Source organism: Brienomyrus brachyistius, chromosome 25 (genome assembly GCF_023856365.1).
Source record: "Brienomyrus brachyistius isolate T26 chromosome 25, BBRACH_0.4, whole genome shotgun sequence".
Classification (NCBI taxonomy): domain Eukaryota; kingdom Metazoa; phylum Chordata; class Actinopteri; order Osteoglossiformes; family Mormyridae; genus Brienomyrus; species Brienomyrus brachyistius.
The window spans coordinates 6,136,538-6,153,968 of record NC_064557.1 but is presented as its reverse complement, the minus strand read 5'-3'; the positions used below and the strand labels follow the sequence as shown (position 1 = coordinate 6,153,968).

The following is a 17,431-nucleotide window of genomic DNA, read 5'->3' as shown; positions in this document are numbered from 1 at the left end:
GTAAATGTCCAACATCCAACAGAAGAACGACAGACCTCGTCAGAACTCATTACCCCAACAGTCATTCCCGCAAAACATTCTTAAATACCTGCTATAGCACATCATGTTTGATTAAGCAGTGTGGCTTCGCTTTATATACAGAGTCATTTTGAAAAGCAATGGCCACCGGCCATGAGACGCAGGAAGAAGGCCACTGCAGGCGGCAAACGACACACGTTACAGTGGTGGGGGGAGCCGGGGGGGGGTTGGACATCGGGGTGAAACGATACGTCATCATGAACATGGTGGTACACACTGCAGTGGATAAACAACTCAGAAGGGGGCAGTATTTCCGCCGCTTCCCAGTTGCGTATCCAGGCCGAGCCTTGATGGACACAAACAACGCGGACGCACGCACACGGAACTCGCATCTGTCCGCGGGGTGGGGGTGGGCGTGGGCGTGGGCGTGGGGGGTGTTGCTCTGGGGCGGGTAATGCGAGACGAGGATCACAAACCTCCTCTTCATAGTTATAGGTGTCGTCCTCAATGAGAACAGAGGGGTGCAGCTTCAGAGCCAGGAATAGCGAGAAAAAGGAGGTGAGTACAGGAAGGGTGGGGGGGGTGGGGTGGGGGGGGCACAGAGAAACACCGGATCAGAGACAGTATCAGGGAAGGGGCATTTAGAAGAGGCAACAGAAAAGGGGCATTTAGAGGAGGCAACAGAAAAGGGGCATTTAGAGGAGGCGGATCCGCCCGAGCCGAGCGTAAAATCGAGATTCGAGATCTACAGGCCTGACATCTGTATCTGGCCTCGACGCTTTCCGAAGCACAGATATCCATGAGAACTTGTCTACGTTCAGACAGGCACATTTATCAAGCCTGCTCTGAGGCCTTGTCTTCAGGTTCTGCCCCACCAGTCATGTTCCACTAGGCTTGCGGTTGGAGGAGAAGAGGAACCACAAATGGCCCACCACCGACTCGGGCCAAGTCTGAGCTGAACTCAAGAACCCGTATGGTCTTTCTTCCGCGATCTGTGGGACATCCTCACCTGGTCCTCGGGCCGGCCCTCGTTCTGCACCACCGGCTCCGTGTCCATGGCCATGTCCGGCCCCTCCCCCTTCTGCTTCTCGATCAGGGATGCGCTGGACACGCTGAAGATGCCGTGCACGTTGACGCGCACCTTCACCTTGACCTTGGAGCTCTCCCCGTCCGGCTGGGCCACCACGTTCTGCACTGAGAAGGTCCCTGGGGAGGCCCAAGACAAAAGCCACAAATGGCTTCTTCAGCACATGGGTTATCCATCCATCCATCCATCCATCCATCCATCTTCCAAACAGGTCTAGGTTGCCAAGGAACCTATCCTGGGCAGCAGAGGGCAACAGTCCATCGCAGGACACAGACTCGCATAACAGGAGGTAATATATTGACAGTCAACCCAAATACATGCCTTTGGGCTACAGGAGGAGAGCAAGCCAACCCCGAACCGCTACAGCTGGAGGTACGATTCAGCAAAGCTACCCAGTGTGCCACCCACACATGGGTCAATGCTTGAGGAAAAAAATTAATGAACTCTATTGGAGCTGCTAGCCTGAAGACACCTTACTTTTAGGCCATAATTGGAATGATACAGATATATGGGCTTTACTTTAGCTAAGGGACTTAGTACTTTTGATTTCTCATGAAGTCTTCCTGTCTACTTTACTGTCATGGAGCAGTTGATGACGACGTTTAGCATGCAGCATACACTGACCAGGGCTACGGGAATTTTCTTTCAGATTTGAATTCATAAGGACAAGCTAAGCTAAGCTTTGATATTAGGACATCCTACCCTATTTATTGAAGTTTAAGGAGCAAATCAGTCACTATTTTTCATGAGCCATCCAGCATACAGACCATGATGGTTGCTATGGTATTTTAAAAGCAAAGGGACAAGCCAACAACCAATGGTCTGCTTAGATGCCATTTTGGTTGGTTGAAACAAAATCTTGGTCTGGATTTGTAGTTTCTGAACTTGAACCTTCCACCTCTGCCATTTTGGTTTTACTTCCCTTGAAGGTTTAATATTAAGGCAGATCAGACTTTAGGTGCTTTCCTACTGCACCACATATCGTACTTTTGCTATGATACTTTTGGTACTTTCGCTTTCCCATTGACTTCCGGTCGAGTACCTGTAGTTCCAGTACCGAAAGTTCCAATTTAGGTACCCAAAAGTTCCAGTACCAAAAGTGCCAAACCAGCTGGGGTACTTCTTTGGTACTTTGGGGTGAAACTTCAAACGCCGACTGATTATGCAAATAGCCTGCTGCTGACACACAATACAAACGCCACCTTGAAAACAGTTACGAACTCATGATAAACTAAGTAAACAAAATTATATTGGTATTAATATTGCACATCCTCCAGCCCTATAATACACTAAAGCTATTTTTCTAATTCATTACAAAATACCCCACCTGGTGTTATGATGTCATTCGGCAGCGGTACCAGTTTTTACGGCAGTGGAAAACCAACACCTTCAAGAACCACACTTTTGGTACTTTCTCGAAGTACCAGAGGTACAGTAGCTGGTGCGGTGGAAGAGTGCCCTTAATCTCCCTGCTTGCACCTACCGATCCTCACGTCCGGGTACGGCAGGTCCTGGGGGGAGCTGTAGAAGGCCTCCAGCTCCAAGGGCTCCTTCTTATGGAAGGTGATGACCTTGGAGAAGGGCGCAGGGTGATTCCTGCTATACACCTCACACTCCCTGCGGGCACAAGTGGAACGGGGGGGACCCTTTAGACAAAGCCATGTAATGCTCTATGCCAGTGTTTCAGAATCCGGTCCTCGGGGACCTGCAGGCAGCCCAGGATTTTGCTCCTACTGGGAGCTGGGAGGGAATAAAAATGTGAACCGTCTGTGGGTCTCCCAGGAGCGGGTTGGGAAGTGCTGCTTTATCCTAACAAGGACATAGTGTCCCCTTGGAGTAGAGGACTTGGAGCGATCAACAGAACTGTGCCTAAGGCTTACGCAGCTGAAGAATATGATGTTTAAATGATCTTTATGTTGGTGCAGAACGATAATATTATGCCTGTCAAAGTGTCAATTTAACCTTTTCAAAACCTCTCCCAAATCACACCAGTACTTGCAGCGACCATTTAACACACCCGGGCATTTATTTTTTTTTTTAACTCGACCACTCGCACAACACTTATCGCTAATAAATACCTCATCGACTTTTTACAACTAGTTAGATTCATTATGTGAGCTGGTTGAGAAACGTAACGAATACATGGAAAAAATATAGTGTTTTTTTGTGCCACGCACATATAGACGTACTACCCAGCTAAACAGCGTGTAACATTTCCTTTGACTGCCTAAGACTTCGGCACAGTGCTGTACTGTAGGTCTCCAGGTAAACATTCCAGTTCAGTCCATCAGCTAAATAGTTCCGGTTAGTAAACTGGTTTAAACAATACAGATAAGAGACGGTACGACAGGGAGATACAAAGCAGTCAATTGGCACACAGTGTTGGAAAGAAAGTGAACTCCCCACCCCCACACAGCCGCACACACCCCCACACAGCCGCACACACCCCCACACAGCCGCACACACCCCCACACAGCCGCACACACCCCCACACAGCCGCACACACCCCCACACAGCCGCACACACCCCCACACAGCCGCACACACACTTACTTCCAGAAAAATCTGCTTTCCAAAACAGAACATACTTTAAAAACGCATATAGAGGGGAAGAGAGAACTTCTTACAAAAATGACCTTCTCCTAAAACCAGCACATTCAGATTCCAAGATGCCACCAGCCTTATTCGTAAATGTGCCTCTCTCCAACTAGGAAGAAATATATTTCAGTATATCAGTCAAAGTGTGACTTCATTCGTTTTGTTGCCGACTGTCACAGAATGTTTATCACAGAGCAGAGAGCACGGCACCCCAGCATCCCCTTAAAACAAACATCAGCCATCAGCCGGGACTGTATTCATGTGTAAACTGAGAGAGCGATGTCACAGACTGAAGCCTGTCATACTGTGAACCGTGGCATTAATACGCTCAAAGGAACAGGAAGGGCTTTTTAAATAAGGGCTCAAAGGAACAGGAAGGGCTTTTTAATCACAAACTATATTCAGAAATAAATCTATTGTCAACACAGATTAAATGTCTTTGTGAAATGCAGATCCAGAACAGCATCTGAACACACAGTACCAAGGGCAATTACCCTTATATATTAATAACCAGGGCAGGACTGGCCACCTGGAATACCGGGCGTTTTCCCGGTGGACCAACGGTTATGTGGGACAGAAGAAATGATCATGGGGACCTTTCCCCCCTAGGGGGCCAAAATGTATCACTTGGCAAAAGTTATCATGGGGTCTCCCACCCCCAGATCTGCATAATTATCGTGGGGACCCCCCCCGGATGGCAAAATGCATCCCAGCAGTTTGGGCAGTGGTGGCTTGATGGTTAGGGAAGCGCACTTGTAATTGAAAGATTGCAGGTTTGAACCCACAACCAGCAAAGCACCACTGAGGTTCCCTGAGCAAGGTGCCGCCCCCAAGCCCTGCTCTCCGGGCGCTGAATTAGCTGCTCCCCGGGCGCTGAATTAGCTGCCCCCTGTATGTCACGAAAGTCACATGTGGGTTAAATGCAGAGGATGCATTTCGTTGTTGTGCACTGTGGTGTGTCAACAATGACCATTAATCTCTAAATTCGTATTGCTTGGCAAAAGTTATTACGAGGACCACCCCCCTCCTCCATTACAGCGGGGTTGTCCGGGACCCCAAAGTCCAGGGCTGAAATTTAATCTGTGTCTAGCCCAATTAATAACTTAGATCTCACATGAAATTAACTGTAAGTATAGGTGACAAATTCCTCCACAATTTACCTAAACCGTGACGTATTTACAGGTAACATGCCACAGATGGATAGTTCAGGTCCAGACAGTAAATTGCGGACCAGGATTTTGTTTCAACCAACCAGCTGAGTGTGACTGTGACTCTTTATATTCCACTGGTTAGTTAACACAAAATATTTTAGGGTTTTTACTTTCTGGACCTGAATGATCCACCTCTGTAACACGCGCATGTACCACACTGTATGGTCAGCTGACAAACTCTAGAGGTACTTAAGAAGAAACTGAGACATTTGATTTATTCGCTAAATTAGCAGGCCTTTTAAGTTCTGGCCAAATACTGCAGTTAACTTTAATAACAGAAACCCGATCTTTCCTGAAAATTGACCCACAAATGTACCGGAAATCTGTCACTCTGCTATTCCGTGGAAGTAAAATTAGCCGGCAAGAAGATTAACCGCCGTAACCCCCGCCATCACTGGGCTTGGGCGGTATATACGTTTTAATACCGTCATACTGTATTGTGGCTATATTTAAAAAGCAACCCAGTTTCCTGCATTTCCCAATAACATCCGCTGAGCAGTATTTTTGATCCCAGAGCCGTAATAATCGCCAAGCACCCCCACTCCCAAGAGCCCCTCCCAGAAATCAATGTACCTAAGGAGGGATATCAGTAATCATTTGCTAATTTGTGTTAACACACACGTTTGATTCAAACGTCAATAGTACTTAGTGTCAAAGTTTAGATAAAAACAATAAGGCAGGTACGCCGGAAGTACATTTGCAAGTTAGTTAGCAAAACCTTTCTGGCTCAGAAGCCACTGCGATGCCTCTCTCTGGGGATGTGTCCTTTGCCAATGAAACAATATCATCAAACCAGTGTCTGTCAACCCGGTCCTGCCAGAAACCATGTATGTTCACCAACCTTTTTATTAAGTTTGACTGAATAAGTGACGCAATTAAATGACTAAATAACCTGGAAAACCTAAAACCAATGACTACCAGACACAAAGACCAGGCCCCTAGGAGCAGATGTGGGAGCCACATGACAAGCCTGCCCATAGGAAGGTAGATAACCACAGACAGACAGACAGAGCCCACAGCTGCTGTGTACTGCGAAACGCTCCAAGTAGGACCCGAAACACTGCAGTATTATTGTTATATAATCCAATAAGGATGAATGGACTCATCTGTGACTATATGACCAAATTTATACGGATTCCAGTTTGTTCAGCATCCCAGCCCGAAGCCAAGGGTATTCTGACCTTCACAATCGCTTCACTTGCGACTGACCAGGGCAACTCCAGCAGGGAAGCAATTTCCCAAAATCACTTAAGGGAAAAATTGTGTCCAGTGATAGTGCCAAGTGGAACGTCACTAAGCTCTCCTGCACAGACACCCAATTAAACTAAAGATTCAAGTAAACAAAAGTTACAAAGGTAAGCAGGAAGGAACTGCGATGTGCTGCGGCGAGGAAAGTGACCACTCACCCGACTCCCTCTTCTGTGGACGACTTCCAGCGCAGGATGATGGGGAACGGCACCACGTCGATGATGGAGAACTCACGCACCTTGAAGGCTGGGGACAGGATGGCACACTGCATGCCAAGCACACACACACACACACACACACACAGTTAGCGTAACTCTCTCTCATGCTTGTCTCAGTACAGCAGTACTCAGGATGTGGTTCACAGGCCAGTAAAGGTCAGAGGACACACACAGGCCAATAATATACATCTGATTAATTTAGCAATAAGGGTCAGAGGTCAGACAGGGTACAGGGCAATAAGGGTCAGAGGTCAGACAGGGCACAGGGTAATAAGGGTCAGAGGTCAGACAGGACACAGGGTAATAAGGGTCAGAGGTCAGACAGGGCACAGGGCAATAAGGGTCAGAGGTCAGACAGGGCACAGGGCAATAAGGGTCAGAGGTCAGACAGGGCAATAAGGGTCAGAGGTCAGACAGGGCAATAAGGGTCAGAGGTCAGACAGGACACAGGGTAATAAGGGTCAGAGGTCAGACAGGGCACAGGGCAATAAGGGTCAGAGGTCAGACAGGGTACAGGGCAATAAGGGTCAGAGGTCAGACAGGGCACAGTAAAGGTTAAAGGTCACTGGCATACCTGTAAAGCACAGCCACGGGCCACAGCCTCGTCCGCATTCAAGGTGGTGCTCACGTCTTTGCCGAAGAACTTGGAGATGCGCTCCTTAACAGCGGGCAGCCGCGTGGCCCCGCCCACCACCTCCACCGCGTAGACGTCGTCACGGGTCAGCTCTGCGCGGCACCAGCACAAGGCACGTCACCGCGGCCCAGACTTCAACTGCCGATGTGTGCGAGCCGCATACGGACACAGCCATCTTTCGTGCACACACTGTCAGAACTTCACACTTTCATTCTTTCCATGCCCTCTTCAAACTGGAAGATTTTCCCCAAGGCTGCCATGGGGGATTCTACACACTATGCAGTTCTCTGGGTTACTAGTGATTTTACCAGAACCAATCACTGATGTCGATGTTACATCTCCTTGTACTGGCCATGCGAACATCGACGGCACAAAGCAGCAGCTTGACTGGCCCTTCACACCACCACCTCATCTCACAGATTTGTTTCAGAAAGCGACCACAGAGATACTTCCATACTAAACGTTCTTATCTGCAGAACCCAGCCAGCTGGGTAACAGCTGACAGAAGTGCTTTGAATCTTTATCATCACAAAAACGAGCGCAATATGACAGTAATATTGACGGTGTAGCAGCCTGAACCTATTAAAAGCTTGATTGCCTACTTTAAACTTTAATTTACTACGGCAAAGGAAGGTGACAAAGAATTTATTTCAGCTGATGTCAGACATAAGTTGCAATTCTTCACTCAGGCTATTCCAACAGCAAATTCCATCCATCCATTTACTCTACCTGCCTTTTTTTACAGAGGGGTACTGGATATGGAGGGGGTGTGCAGTCTCTGACATACTATGGGCAGAAAACCAGCCCATCGCAAGGACATTCACACCTATGGACAACTTAGTAACGGAGTTTTTAGACACCCTAATAAAACAGCACAAAGAGAACATGCACAGGCAAGGATACAAACCCTGGTCTCCAGAAGGGTGAGGCAACAGTGCTGAGCACTGCACCACTGCACCACTGCACCACCCTGACAGCAAGCGCAGCAGTAACTATTCTGATAGCTTTGCTGATACTGTCAGAATGACCTGTCTGACCAAACTAGAGGGCAGAGCTAGAATACAAACATAAAGAAACCAACAGGGATCCAGCATCGTTTAATTATAAAATCCATCCATCCATCTATCCATCCATCGCCTACCTCAAGCAAGACTGATAGAAATTAATGAAATTAATTTCATTAACTGAATTTAGAGGCAGCTTCCGGGATAGGCTCCGGACCCCGCGCGACCCAGCAGGATAAGTGGTTCGGAAAGTGGATGGATGAATTTAGAGGCTGGCAATGTGAGAGGGCCAATGGGATACAGCTGGTTTTATTAGTGGTTAGTCGGTCAGGCTGAATGGCTCAAGAACAAAATCAGACCAAAAGAGCCGTGATGCTTCAGAATCGGCAGAGCGACTGAAGATCGGCATCACCGCCTCCCAGGCAACGCATGTTAACGAGGCTTGTGCAGCGCTGCATTCCGCGAAGCAGTTTCAGCAGCTTGGAATAATCCCAGAGTCTCTGGCAATGCGGGTGTGCGAGAGACTGAAAGAGCATTTGCATGAAAGCACGATCTAATCAATGAAGCGTAAATGTAACGCAAAACAAACAAGACGGCCAGTCAAACGCCTCGATCTACACGCCCGCAGGCAAAGAAGCGCGCGGAGGTTTGGTCGACACTCACTTGCTTGATCCATCACGGTTTTCAGCGGCGCCTCCACCCTTAGCAGGTGGTGGGCGCACATCTCCTCGAACTGGCCCCTGCAGGAGAGCAGGACGCCTCAGTCAGCCACCTCTGGGAGCTCCCTCCCCACCACCACCAGGACACGCCTCCCTCACCTGTTCATCTTGCTCGACACGTCAATGTCATTCATGAAGCACTCGATGTTGAGCGGCAGGTCGGAGGAGTTGGCGCTCATGAGCTTCTTCAGCTTCTCGCACTCCTGGTGCAGGCGAAGCAGCGCGCGGGGGTTCTCCTTCACGTTCAGCTTGTACCTGGTCCGGAACTCCTCACAGAAGTAATCCACCAGGGACTCGTCGAAGTTACGTCCTCCCAGGTAGGGGTCGAAGGCCGTGGCCAACACCTGGGAGCAACAAAGACATTTAGGGCCCAATTTGACATTCGAAAAGTCAGTGAGACAATAGTAATGTCCCTGTCCAATGAAAAACATGCTTCTCATGCAAAAATCCATTTTTTCAGCAGCGTGAAAAACATACTTTCTCTTAAACTACTTTACGAACGAACAGAAAACAGCGTAATTCGACACCTTTATTACCAGAAATAGAAACCTATCCTTACACAGGCGTTAGTGAATGATTTTAAATAGATCGTTATTAGAGAGCCAAATACAATATGTCAGTGTTAAAAAGATACAAAACTAATCTCGCTTTATACTCACAATTAACAACGACGTTAGTTAGTTAGCTATCAACGTTAAGTTGTTAAAATTTGAGATATAAAGTAATCCACACAAATGACCACAGAAATGTTAAATAGCACAAACATAAATACTAGGTAAATAGATGACGTCATAAAACATTTTTCCATTGGTCAGTTATATCAGTAGACAGAGGAGGAACGGGCGTATTCCACCTATAGCAAAAAGTCACAATCATCGGAAAGCGGACATGCGCAGTTTTCATTGGACGGCGCCGATACTTAGCATTAGCGTGTGAGAGGCGGCGGACGCGGACCTTGAGCTTGCCCTTGTTAAAGGAAGCGACGGAGATCTGATAGGACGAGTGGCCCATGTCGACAAACACCACGTTGCGGGGCTTCTCTTCCGGAGTGGGCAGGTCCTGCTTGTAGATGCCGTATGCCAGGGATACTGCGGGCCACAGAGATACAAAAGCCTCAGCTTCCCACCCAGAAGTCCCGTCCCTGCGATCGCTGAACGTCACATCCGCACCCAAAAGCCTGATAGATACACGCTGTCACTGTGTACGGCTGGTGTGTCAATAAAGCTCCACTTGACTTGAACTTGTTGGAGCACAAACCAGCTGTTGGTGTTCAGGCCCCTGATCTGGACCCTGTGACAATCCCCCCCCCCATGGGACCAACTGCATCCTAGGCTCCAGTCTCTATGGGATGCCGGCCTGCTTTTAAAGCTTCAGTGTACTTCAGGGTAACTGCTGGTTACGGATAAGTAGGATAAGCTATTTATTTAAATGTCCATCCATCCATCCATCCATCCATCCATCCATCTTTCAAACCGCTTATCCTACTGGGTCGCGGGGGGTCCGGAGCCTATCCCGGAAGCAATGGGCACGAGGCAGGGAACAACCCTGGATTGGGGGCCAACCTATCGCAGGACACACTCACACACCATTCACTCACACATGCATTCCTACGGGCAATTTAGTAACTCCAATTAGCCTCAGCATGTTTTTGGACTGTGGGGGGAAACCGGAGTACCCGGAGGAAACCCCACGACGACATGGGGAGAACATGCAAACTCCACACACATGTGACCCAGGCGGAGACTCGAACCCGGGTCCCAGAGGTGCGAGGCAACAGTGCTAACCACTGTACCACTATGCCGCCCCTATTTAGATTTTAATTTACTAAATAACCTCAACATGAAATGAACGATAACTTCGTGCTAAAATAAAAAAAAAACACTGAAACAAAGATAGAATTCTGCTGAGCAGCATTTGTCCTTGTAACAGTAACATTAACCCAAAGACACATTTCACTCTTGAAGGCGAACGCAGACACGTTCAGTAAGTAGCTTCTGGGGAGTCTGAGGGCGTGTCCCTGTTCATCATGTCGCGGCTTTTACTCTCAATTACAGGACGTTTGTCTTGTATTTATTAAGAAAATAAATCTGAACAGGCAGCCTGAAGTCAGGGATTACGTTTTAATTCATTTTAGGACGTCTGTGAAAGGGGGCGGGGCCAATATCAGATCAGTCAGGTGATTGGATGTCAGGATATTCCTCCCACACACTTTTTCTTTCATCTGTTCGTATAGAACAAGGTTTTTTTTTTTTCCTCCCACCTTGGCTCCGCCCATTCAAACCCGAGTACCCTTTAGCCACGGCCCCTGACTCACCCGCGGTCGTGTCGTTTATCAGCCGCAGGCAGTTCAGACCTGCGATCTGAGTGGCGTCCATCACGGACCTCCGCTCGGCATCTGTGAAGAAGCTGGGAACCTGCAGAGGACACCCCCACCCCCACCGTGGATTACCATCAAACAGCAGCAAAAAAAACTAAGCAATCCCTCAGTAATCCCACCCCGGCCTTAGGCCTCAGTGGAACTACATTTCCCATGAGGCCTAGCTGCAGGCACCGTCACTGAAACAAGGGCAGGTTGAGGAACACAGCTTTGCACCACGCCCGGTCGCTGTGCCGGTGCCCACCGATATGACGCAGTCCACGACCGGCTTCTTAAGGGCACTCTCTGACGTCTCCTTCAGCTTGGTGAGCAGCATGGCCGTCATCTGCTCGATCGTGAACACCTTGTCCTCCTCCAGGTAGCGCACCTGTACACAGAGAGGCCCTGTTCGGTTACCAGGCGGCCTGTGGGCACGGTGCCAGGCAGCTTATAAAGGGAGGCAGAGAGGGAGAGGTGGGGGGTGCAGACATCTCCCAAGCAACTAACAAAGTCCTTAAGCTATGCGTGGTGATTCATTACCAGCACCGCAAAGAACCTAAGCTCATGAACACAATAACCAAAGCTGGGAGTCCAAAAGTACCTGACCGCCAGACAGACAGACAGACAGACAGGCAGGCAGACAGGCAGACAGACAGACAGGCAGGCAGATAAATAGATAGATGAATAGATGAAGAGATGACTCTGCACAGATAGAGAGATGCAGCCGCATGTCCTGCACCGACACGCCCCCCGGCGCAAACTTCAACGCCCTCGCTGCCGCCGCCCCGACCATAGCAGAGCTCTGTGGAATGTGGCGCTCGCTCGCGTTGCCAGGGACGTGTCGCACAAACACGAGTCCTAAACACCGTTTTTAAATAGACCAGACTTAAGTCAATCTGCTAAGTGTACATTCCCTAGGCACAGAGTGACCCCTCAGACATCCAAGCAGGCATGACACATCAAAACAGTGATTTCCACTGGCAGACATTCCTGGATGCCGTCTGTGTGTCTATTTCCCAACACTGGGCCTGATTATCCCACGGCGCTGAACGCGACTCCGCTAGTGTCGGCTGTCGGGGGCCCACCTTGATTCCAGTCCCCCCGTTGGGGAGCTTCTGCAGGCTGTAGGGCAGCTTGACTCGCTCCCCCTGCACAAAGGGGTCATCGAAGGCCCTGCCGTGGAACTTCTTGAAGCCATGCACTGTGTTTTTGAAGTTTGTTATAATCTGGAAAAAAAGATGACGCATTGGGCACAAGGAGGGGCCAGAAGGGGGTGCATGGTGGTCAAGCACGGGGGGGGGGGGGGGATGACATCAGCAGATCGTAATACGTAATAAGAAACACAGACAGACGCACAGTCCCTAAAACCTCTGCAGACAGACGATGAAAATGTTCAGGTTCCTGGCCTGGAGTGATTTTCACCATTTTAACTCTATAAATTTTAGATCTACGTTTGATAAGGACTGATATCCAGAAGCCGACCTTTCCTGAGAGCCAAAGACGGGCTGCTCTAGTAGTTTTTCCTTTTATCTGCAGTTATAAAAATTTTAATTTACTACTGAAGCTCTTAAAAGTACAGAGATCTTTCCACTGGGACTCATTTTCTTTCATTCCTAAACTCATGAATACTGTGAATATCACAAACTCAATAAAAAAAATACTCCTGCATATTTCTTTGTAACGTTTCTTGACTCTGCGGCCATCTTAAGGGGAAATCCCTTGCGTGGAACACTGTGGCCTCACAGTTCTCGGCCTGGAACAGCATTAATCACAGCCTGTCCTTCCAAGAAGAACCTGAATTATGTTCATGGTTTGACAACTTGTTCTGATCACTCTCACAACCACCTAAATCAACCGAAAAGTGACCACAGGCACCAGCACAGGTACGGATCCCCAAAGCGTGAAAGGAAACAGGATTCTTTCATTTTGGGGACGTTAACCCTGCGGACTCATGCGGTGTTTGGGTCGGCAGACCTACCTGGCTTTTAGCCGCGTTGCCGATGGTGCGGTTTTTGGATGCTAACGACACACAGGCCCTGGGAAGACAAAAGAGACGCAAGGGAACGTTATTATGATGCGATGAGAGAGATAGAGAGAGAGAGAGAGAGAGAGAGAGAGAGAGAAATTCGGCATTGATCCAAGGAGGATCCATCCATCCATACACCCTGGACGGGATGCCCGTCAATCAAAAGGCACACAGACAATCAGTAATAATGTCGAGATACTGACATCGGCAAACTCATGGGCAAAGACGTATAGATCAGGAGCAGGAATCAAATCCACAACTTTGCTACCCGCTTAGCCACATGCTGCCTGGAAATATATCTCATCTTTTAAGACGCTGTTGCTTAATGAGCCCATGACAGGTAAAGCGAATCTGAGAGCAGATCCTGGGATGGTGCCGGCCTGATGAAGGCCGTGGACATGCTTGGCGGCCTTTGCCGCCGTGCTCCATCAGGCTGCCGGCTGGGGTCACTGCCCTGCTCCCATCAGCACCTTGGCCTCCCCTCGCCTCCCCCATCTACCCCCCTAAGTCCAACTCTCACTGCAGATCTCTGCCTAGCGGTTCTTAGCATGATTCAGGGGCTCTTGGCACTGCAGAGAAGTCTGGGTCTGGCAGGCCAGTAATGACACTACACTGGACCTCCAGCACAGAGCGTCAGAGGAAGCACTGCAGCACCAGTGACAGCACTGCAATGGACCCCCTGGGACTGTCCTCAGCATGCCCGCTGTGTCCAGTTACCCAGGGACGTCAGCAGAAAAGCAGGCAGCTCTGTCTACAGCTGCACTCTCAACTTAAGAGATGCTTGTACCGCTTGAGAACCCAGCACTGGGATTTGATCAACAAACTGTACTTGATGAGCCGCTCAGTGGGCAAATCCTGCGTGGCTACGATCTGAAGGTTGTTGGTTCAAGCCCCAGCCTTGGACGAACAGTCACATGTGTTGGACCCTTGAGCAAAGCCCTTAACCCCCAGCCTCAAAGGTGCCCAATGCTGGCTGGCCTTGCACTGTCACCCCCCAAGATGGGGTCGGTGAAAAGAAGAATTCTGATGTGCAAAAGGGCAATTGTAGGATCTATTATTATCAATGTCTCCACAGAAAGTTAGACGGCTTTCCTTCTCAGCACATTCAGGTCGTTTACAACCACACTTCCCCTCAGCAGGGCTGTCCCCTCAAAATCTTCACTGCTAGACCTAATGAATGGTCAGTACATTAGGGAAACCTGTTTGTCAATGCAAACAGTCTGCCTCTCCAAACAGGTAATCATGTGACTGAAACTTAATATACCGCATATAGCACGGAGACAGGGTCACGGGGTCCAGTTACAGTTTGATGAAGAATCAGTAGACGGATTCGAACGTCGTGTTATTGTTGGTCCGGACGTGGTGCCCGCTTCTCGAAAACAGTCACCTTCCTGTCAGTAAACATGTTTGAGGGTGAGAACCTCTCGCTGATGAGACAGGTCGGAGCAGAATGGCCACACTCGTTAACGCTAATTGGAAGACCAATAACAACACGCCTGCACACCAGTGGTGCGTGGAATGAGCCGGGGCCGGCACTAGGCGGACGTACCCAATAAAATGGCCACTGGTGTGTGTGTGTTTATGCTGGAGATGAATTGCTACATTGTTTGTCCAACGTGGAGGTGTGTGAGGTCAGATACGGGGCCACAGGAACATGATGGTTTAACAACAGCATGTACTGCATACCCCAAGCTGAGCCCTTCAGTCCGCGGAGTAGCAGTTACACGCAGCTCAGGTGGCAAAACTGGGAGAATTTCCTCCACACTGGTGAAATGCCTTAATTGTGTTTCCTCCTCGTAAACCCGAACGAGGCGTAGCTGCACGAGCGTGAGATTTGGGCCCAAAGGCATGAACTTGGCATCTGCGGGCTGTTCGTCCTGCGCCTGTTAATACCCCGGGGTTTGGCCCACTGCCACAGCTGAGGGAAACTTTTAAACACGACTCCGTAACCGGAATGTTCCACGAAACCCCACCGCGGACGCCGCGACTCCGCCCTCACCAGGCCACCCAGCAATGCTCTCGGAGTTCGGTCGCATTTGCGGCCGCCGCATGGCACAAGAGGCCGCAACCTTTTTAGGCTGCGCTACTGCACAGCTGCACCCGCATCTCCTGCATCCCACCCACCTTATTAGGCTCTACACGGAGCCTCCTATTGGACGGCTGCTTTTCAGACTTTCTCAGAGGGTTTTCCAAAGGGGGGGGAGGGGGGTCAGTGGGGGTGCATCACAGACCCCCCCCCTCTGCAGGGGCAGGGATGGAGGTTGGAAGTTAATGTGCAGTTAATTTCTGATTCCACTCGGGAGATCACTAAAGAGCCCAGAATTAGGGCAGTAAGGCGGAACAGATCACCTTGGAAGGCGGAGGAACCTCATTTAAACATAATCACTTCTTAAACTCAGTCAAGCGACATACTTCTTCCCTCGGTTCTCTCACGGCCAATCACGTCTCAGTCCTCTCACGGCCAATCACGTCAAGCGAGAAGTTGATGCCGCTTTGCCGGACAAACTTCCACGTCTCTCTTACTGACCAGCTTCCTTGGGTGTCCGGTAAACCCCCCTCCCACCAAGGTCCCAGTCATACAGGCTGGGAACCCAAACCAAATCAGCACTTCGCTCCTTCCCCGAGACAACGCGTGTTACCATGAACCGGATGGGAATTCTGGCGATCGACTCAGAAACGGCAAGAATCAGACTCAATACTAACGATCACGGAAACGGCTTCGACAGCAAAGGTGCGGCAGTGATGAGCGTCGATGGTTAAGGACCAGAACGTGCAACTAGAAAACTGCAACACTGCAGTCAACTTTCAGTCATTAGTCTCGCGAGTCACAATGCAGGGTAACCTGTGACCTGCTGTGGATTGAAACCCCAAGCACCTATCTGGTGGTAAGCAAGGCCTTCTGGGTATTCACAGGATGGGTAATTGGCTGTACAGGGAGGGACCAAAATGATGCAATACAACTTTCTAACACATCAGCAACAATCGTCTTATCTGGGAAGGGTCATGGGGCAGAAATAAAACGGAGATCTGCATTATAGAGAAAGTGTTGGCTGAAGATTCTGATGTTGTGGTTGTGAGCTTCCAGATGTCGTTTGCAACATGACAGCTTTGCAGAACAGACATGCACGGGGATTTTGCGTACATTAGCAATATGTCAAATCTGGAAGTCACAAAACCATGCTGTATAAAAAATACAAACTAAAAAGTATTTTGGTGAAAGATCTTAAAAAGGTGCTAGCTGAGAATTTTCTGCTGTACACCGTTGTCAAGTTCACCCACTAATATGCAGCACAATCAGTTCTGTAATCATAATGCACTGAAGGGATTTATATCCTTGCCTTTCTCCCATCCCAGGGATGCATCGCAGCCATCCCTGTTTTTTATCGGAGGATTTTAGCATCACAGATCCAGCACTAGAAGCCGCGTGAAATATTAAACAAAATGAAACGTTTCTTACTACGGTCACAGCATCGCGCACTATTCATAAAAAACATCAAAGGCATGTTTCTGGGTTTTTATAACAAAAAGGATTATGATAAGAGCGATTATGTTTCGGGGTGGGGGGGTCACTCCCAGCCTGGAAAGACCTGGGGTGCGACACCCACAGCGACGCTGATATAACCTTGTCGGCTGAGAGGATAATCACTGACAGACCATGTTAACGCGTCCTGGCCGCGCACTTCTGCGCATTTTGCGCCGCTCCAGACGCCGGCGGCACGGGAGTTAAATGGGTGCCATTGTCTCTGGGTGAGATAGTCAAGCAGAAAGGTCACCCTGTCTAGGAAAATGCAATGGAGTCGGAGGGAGGGCGAAGCGACCCATTTGAGGATGACAGGCGGAGGTGTGCGCAGGGATGGAGGGCTGTCACCGGCCGGAGCGGCCCGCCGGGCTGCGGCGCGGTACTTACGGCGTGCAGCGGTCGCTGTACTCGTTGGCGATGGTCTCGATGCCGCCGCTCCTGGCTACCGCGATGTAGCAGTTCTGAAAACCCAAATCGAAGCCCACTACTGACATGGTGATTTGGGGGATGCTGACAAACTTAACGCTCCCCTAGCAATGCAGTTTTTTGCATAAAGGGAAAAAAAGAACCTTATTCCTCCACGGCCCTAAAGGGTTGGAATTTCTGCTCGCCTGATTTTTTTTTCCTTTTGTGTGCGGCTTTAAGATTTTTCTTTGCCAAGCCGAACTACTAGATGTTAAGTAAAATTAGGATTATTTAGACAGCCACGAATGAAAGACCGATTCTGCAGAATTCTCTAGACCCCCACTGCAGCGAGCTGCCGGCAGCACAAGCAAACATGCGCAATTGCCGA

General features: G+C 49.3%; 1 protein-coding gene across 2 annotated transcripts in view; it reads right to left on the bottom strand.

The window, feature by feature from the left end:
- hspa4l (heat shock protein 4 like) overlaps positions 1–17,431 on the bottom strand; it is a 24,216-nt gene extending 6,785 nt beyond the window's left edge. Inside the window, exons 1-13 of one of the 2 annotated variants that reach the window (XM_048995966.1) lie at positions 17,026–17,431; positions 13,071–13,128; positions 12,178–12,318; positions 11,358–11,480; positions 11,051–11,150; positions 9,691–9,824; positions 8,836–9,080; positions 8,681–8,757; positions 6,954–7,105; positions 6,320–6,426; positions 2,589–2,722; positions 1,028–1,224; positions 495–545 (exon numbers count right to left, since the gene is read on the bottom strand). In XM_048995966.1, coding sequence (XP_048851923.1) covers positions 495–545; positions 1,028–1,224; positions 2,589–2,722; positions 6,320–6,426; positions 6,954–7,105; positions 8,681–8,757; positions 8,836–9,080; positions 9,691–9,824; positions 11,051–11,150; positions 11,358–11,480; positions 12,178–12,318; positions 13,071–13,128; positions 17,026–17,132 — 1,626 coding nt within the window. In that variant the 5' untranslated portion in view covers positions 17,133–17,431. The remainder of the gene's footprint in view (positions 1–494; positions 546–1,027; positions 1,225–2,588; positions 2,723–6,319; positions 6,427–6,953; positions 7,106–8,680; positions 8,758–8,835; positions 9,081–9,690; positions 9,825–11,050; positions 11,151–11,357; positions 11,481–12,177; positions 12,319–13,070; positions 13,129–17,025) is intronic. The other variant, XM_048995967.1, reaches the window with a different exon arrangement.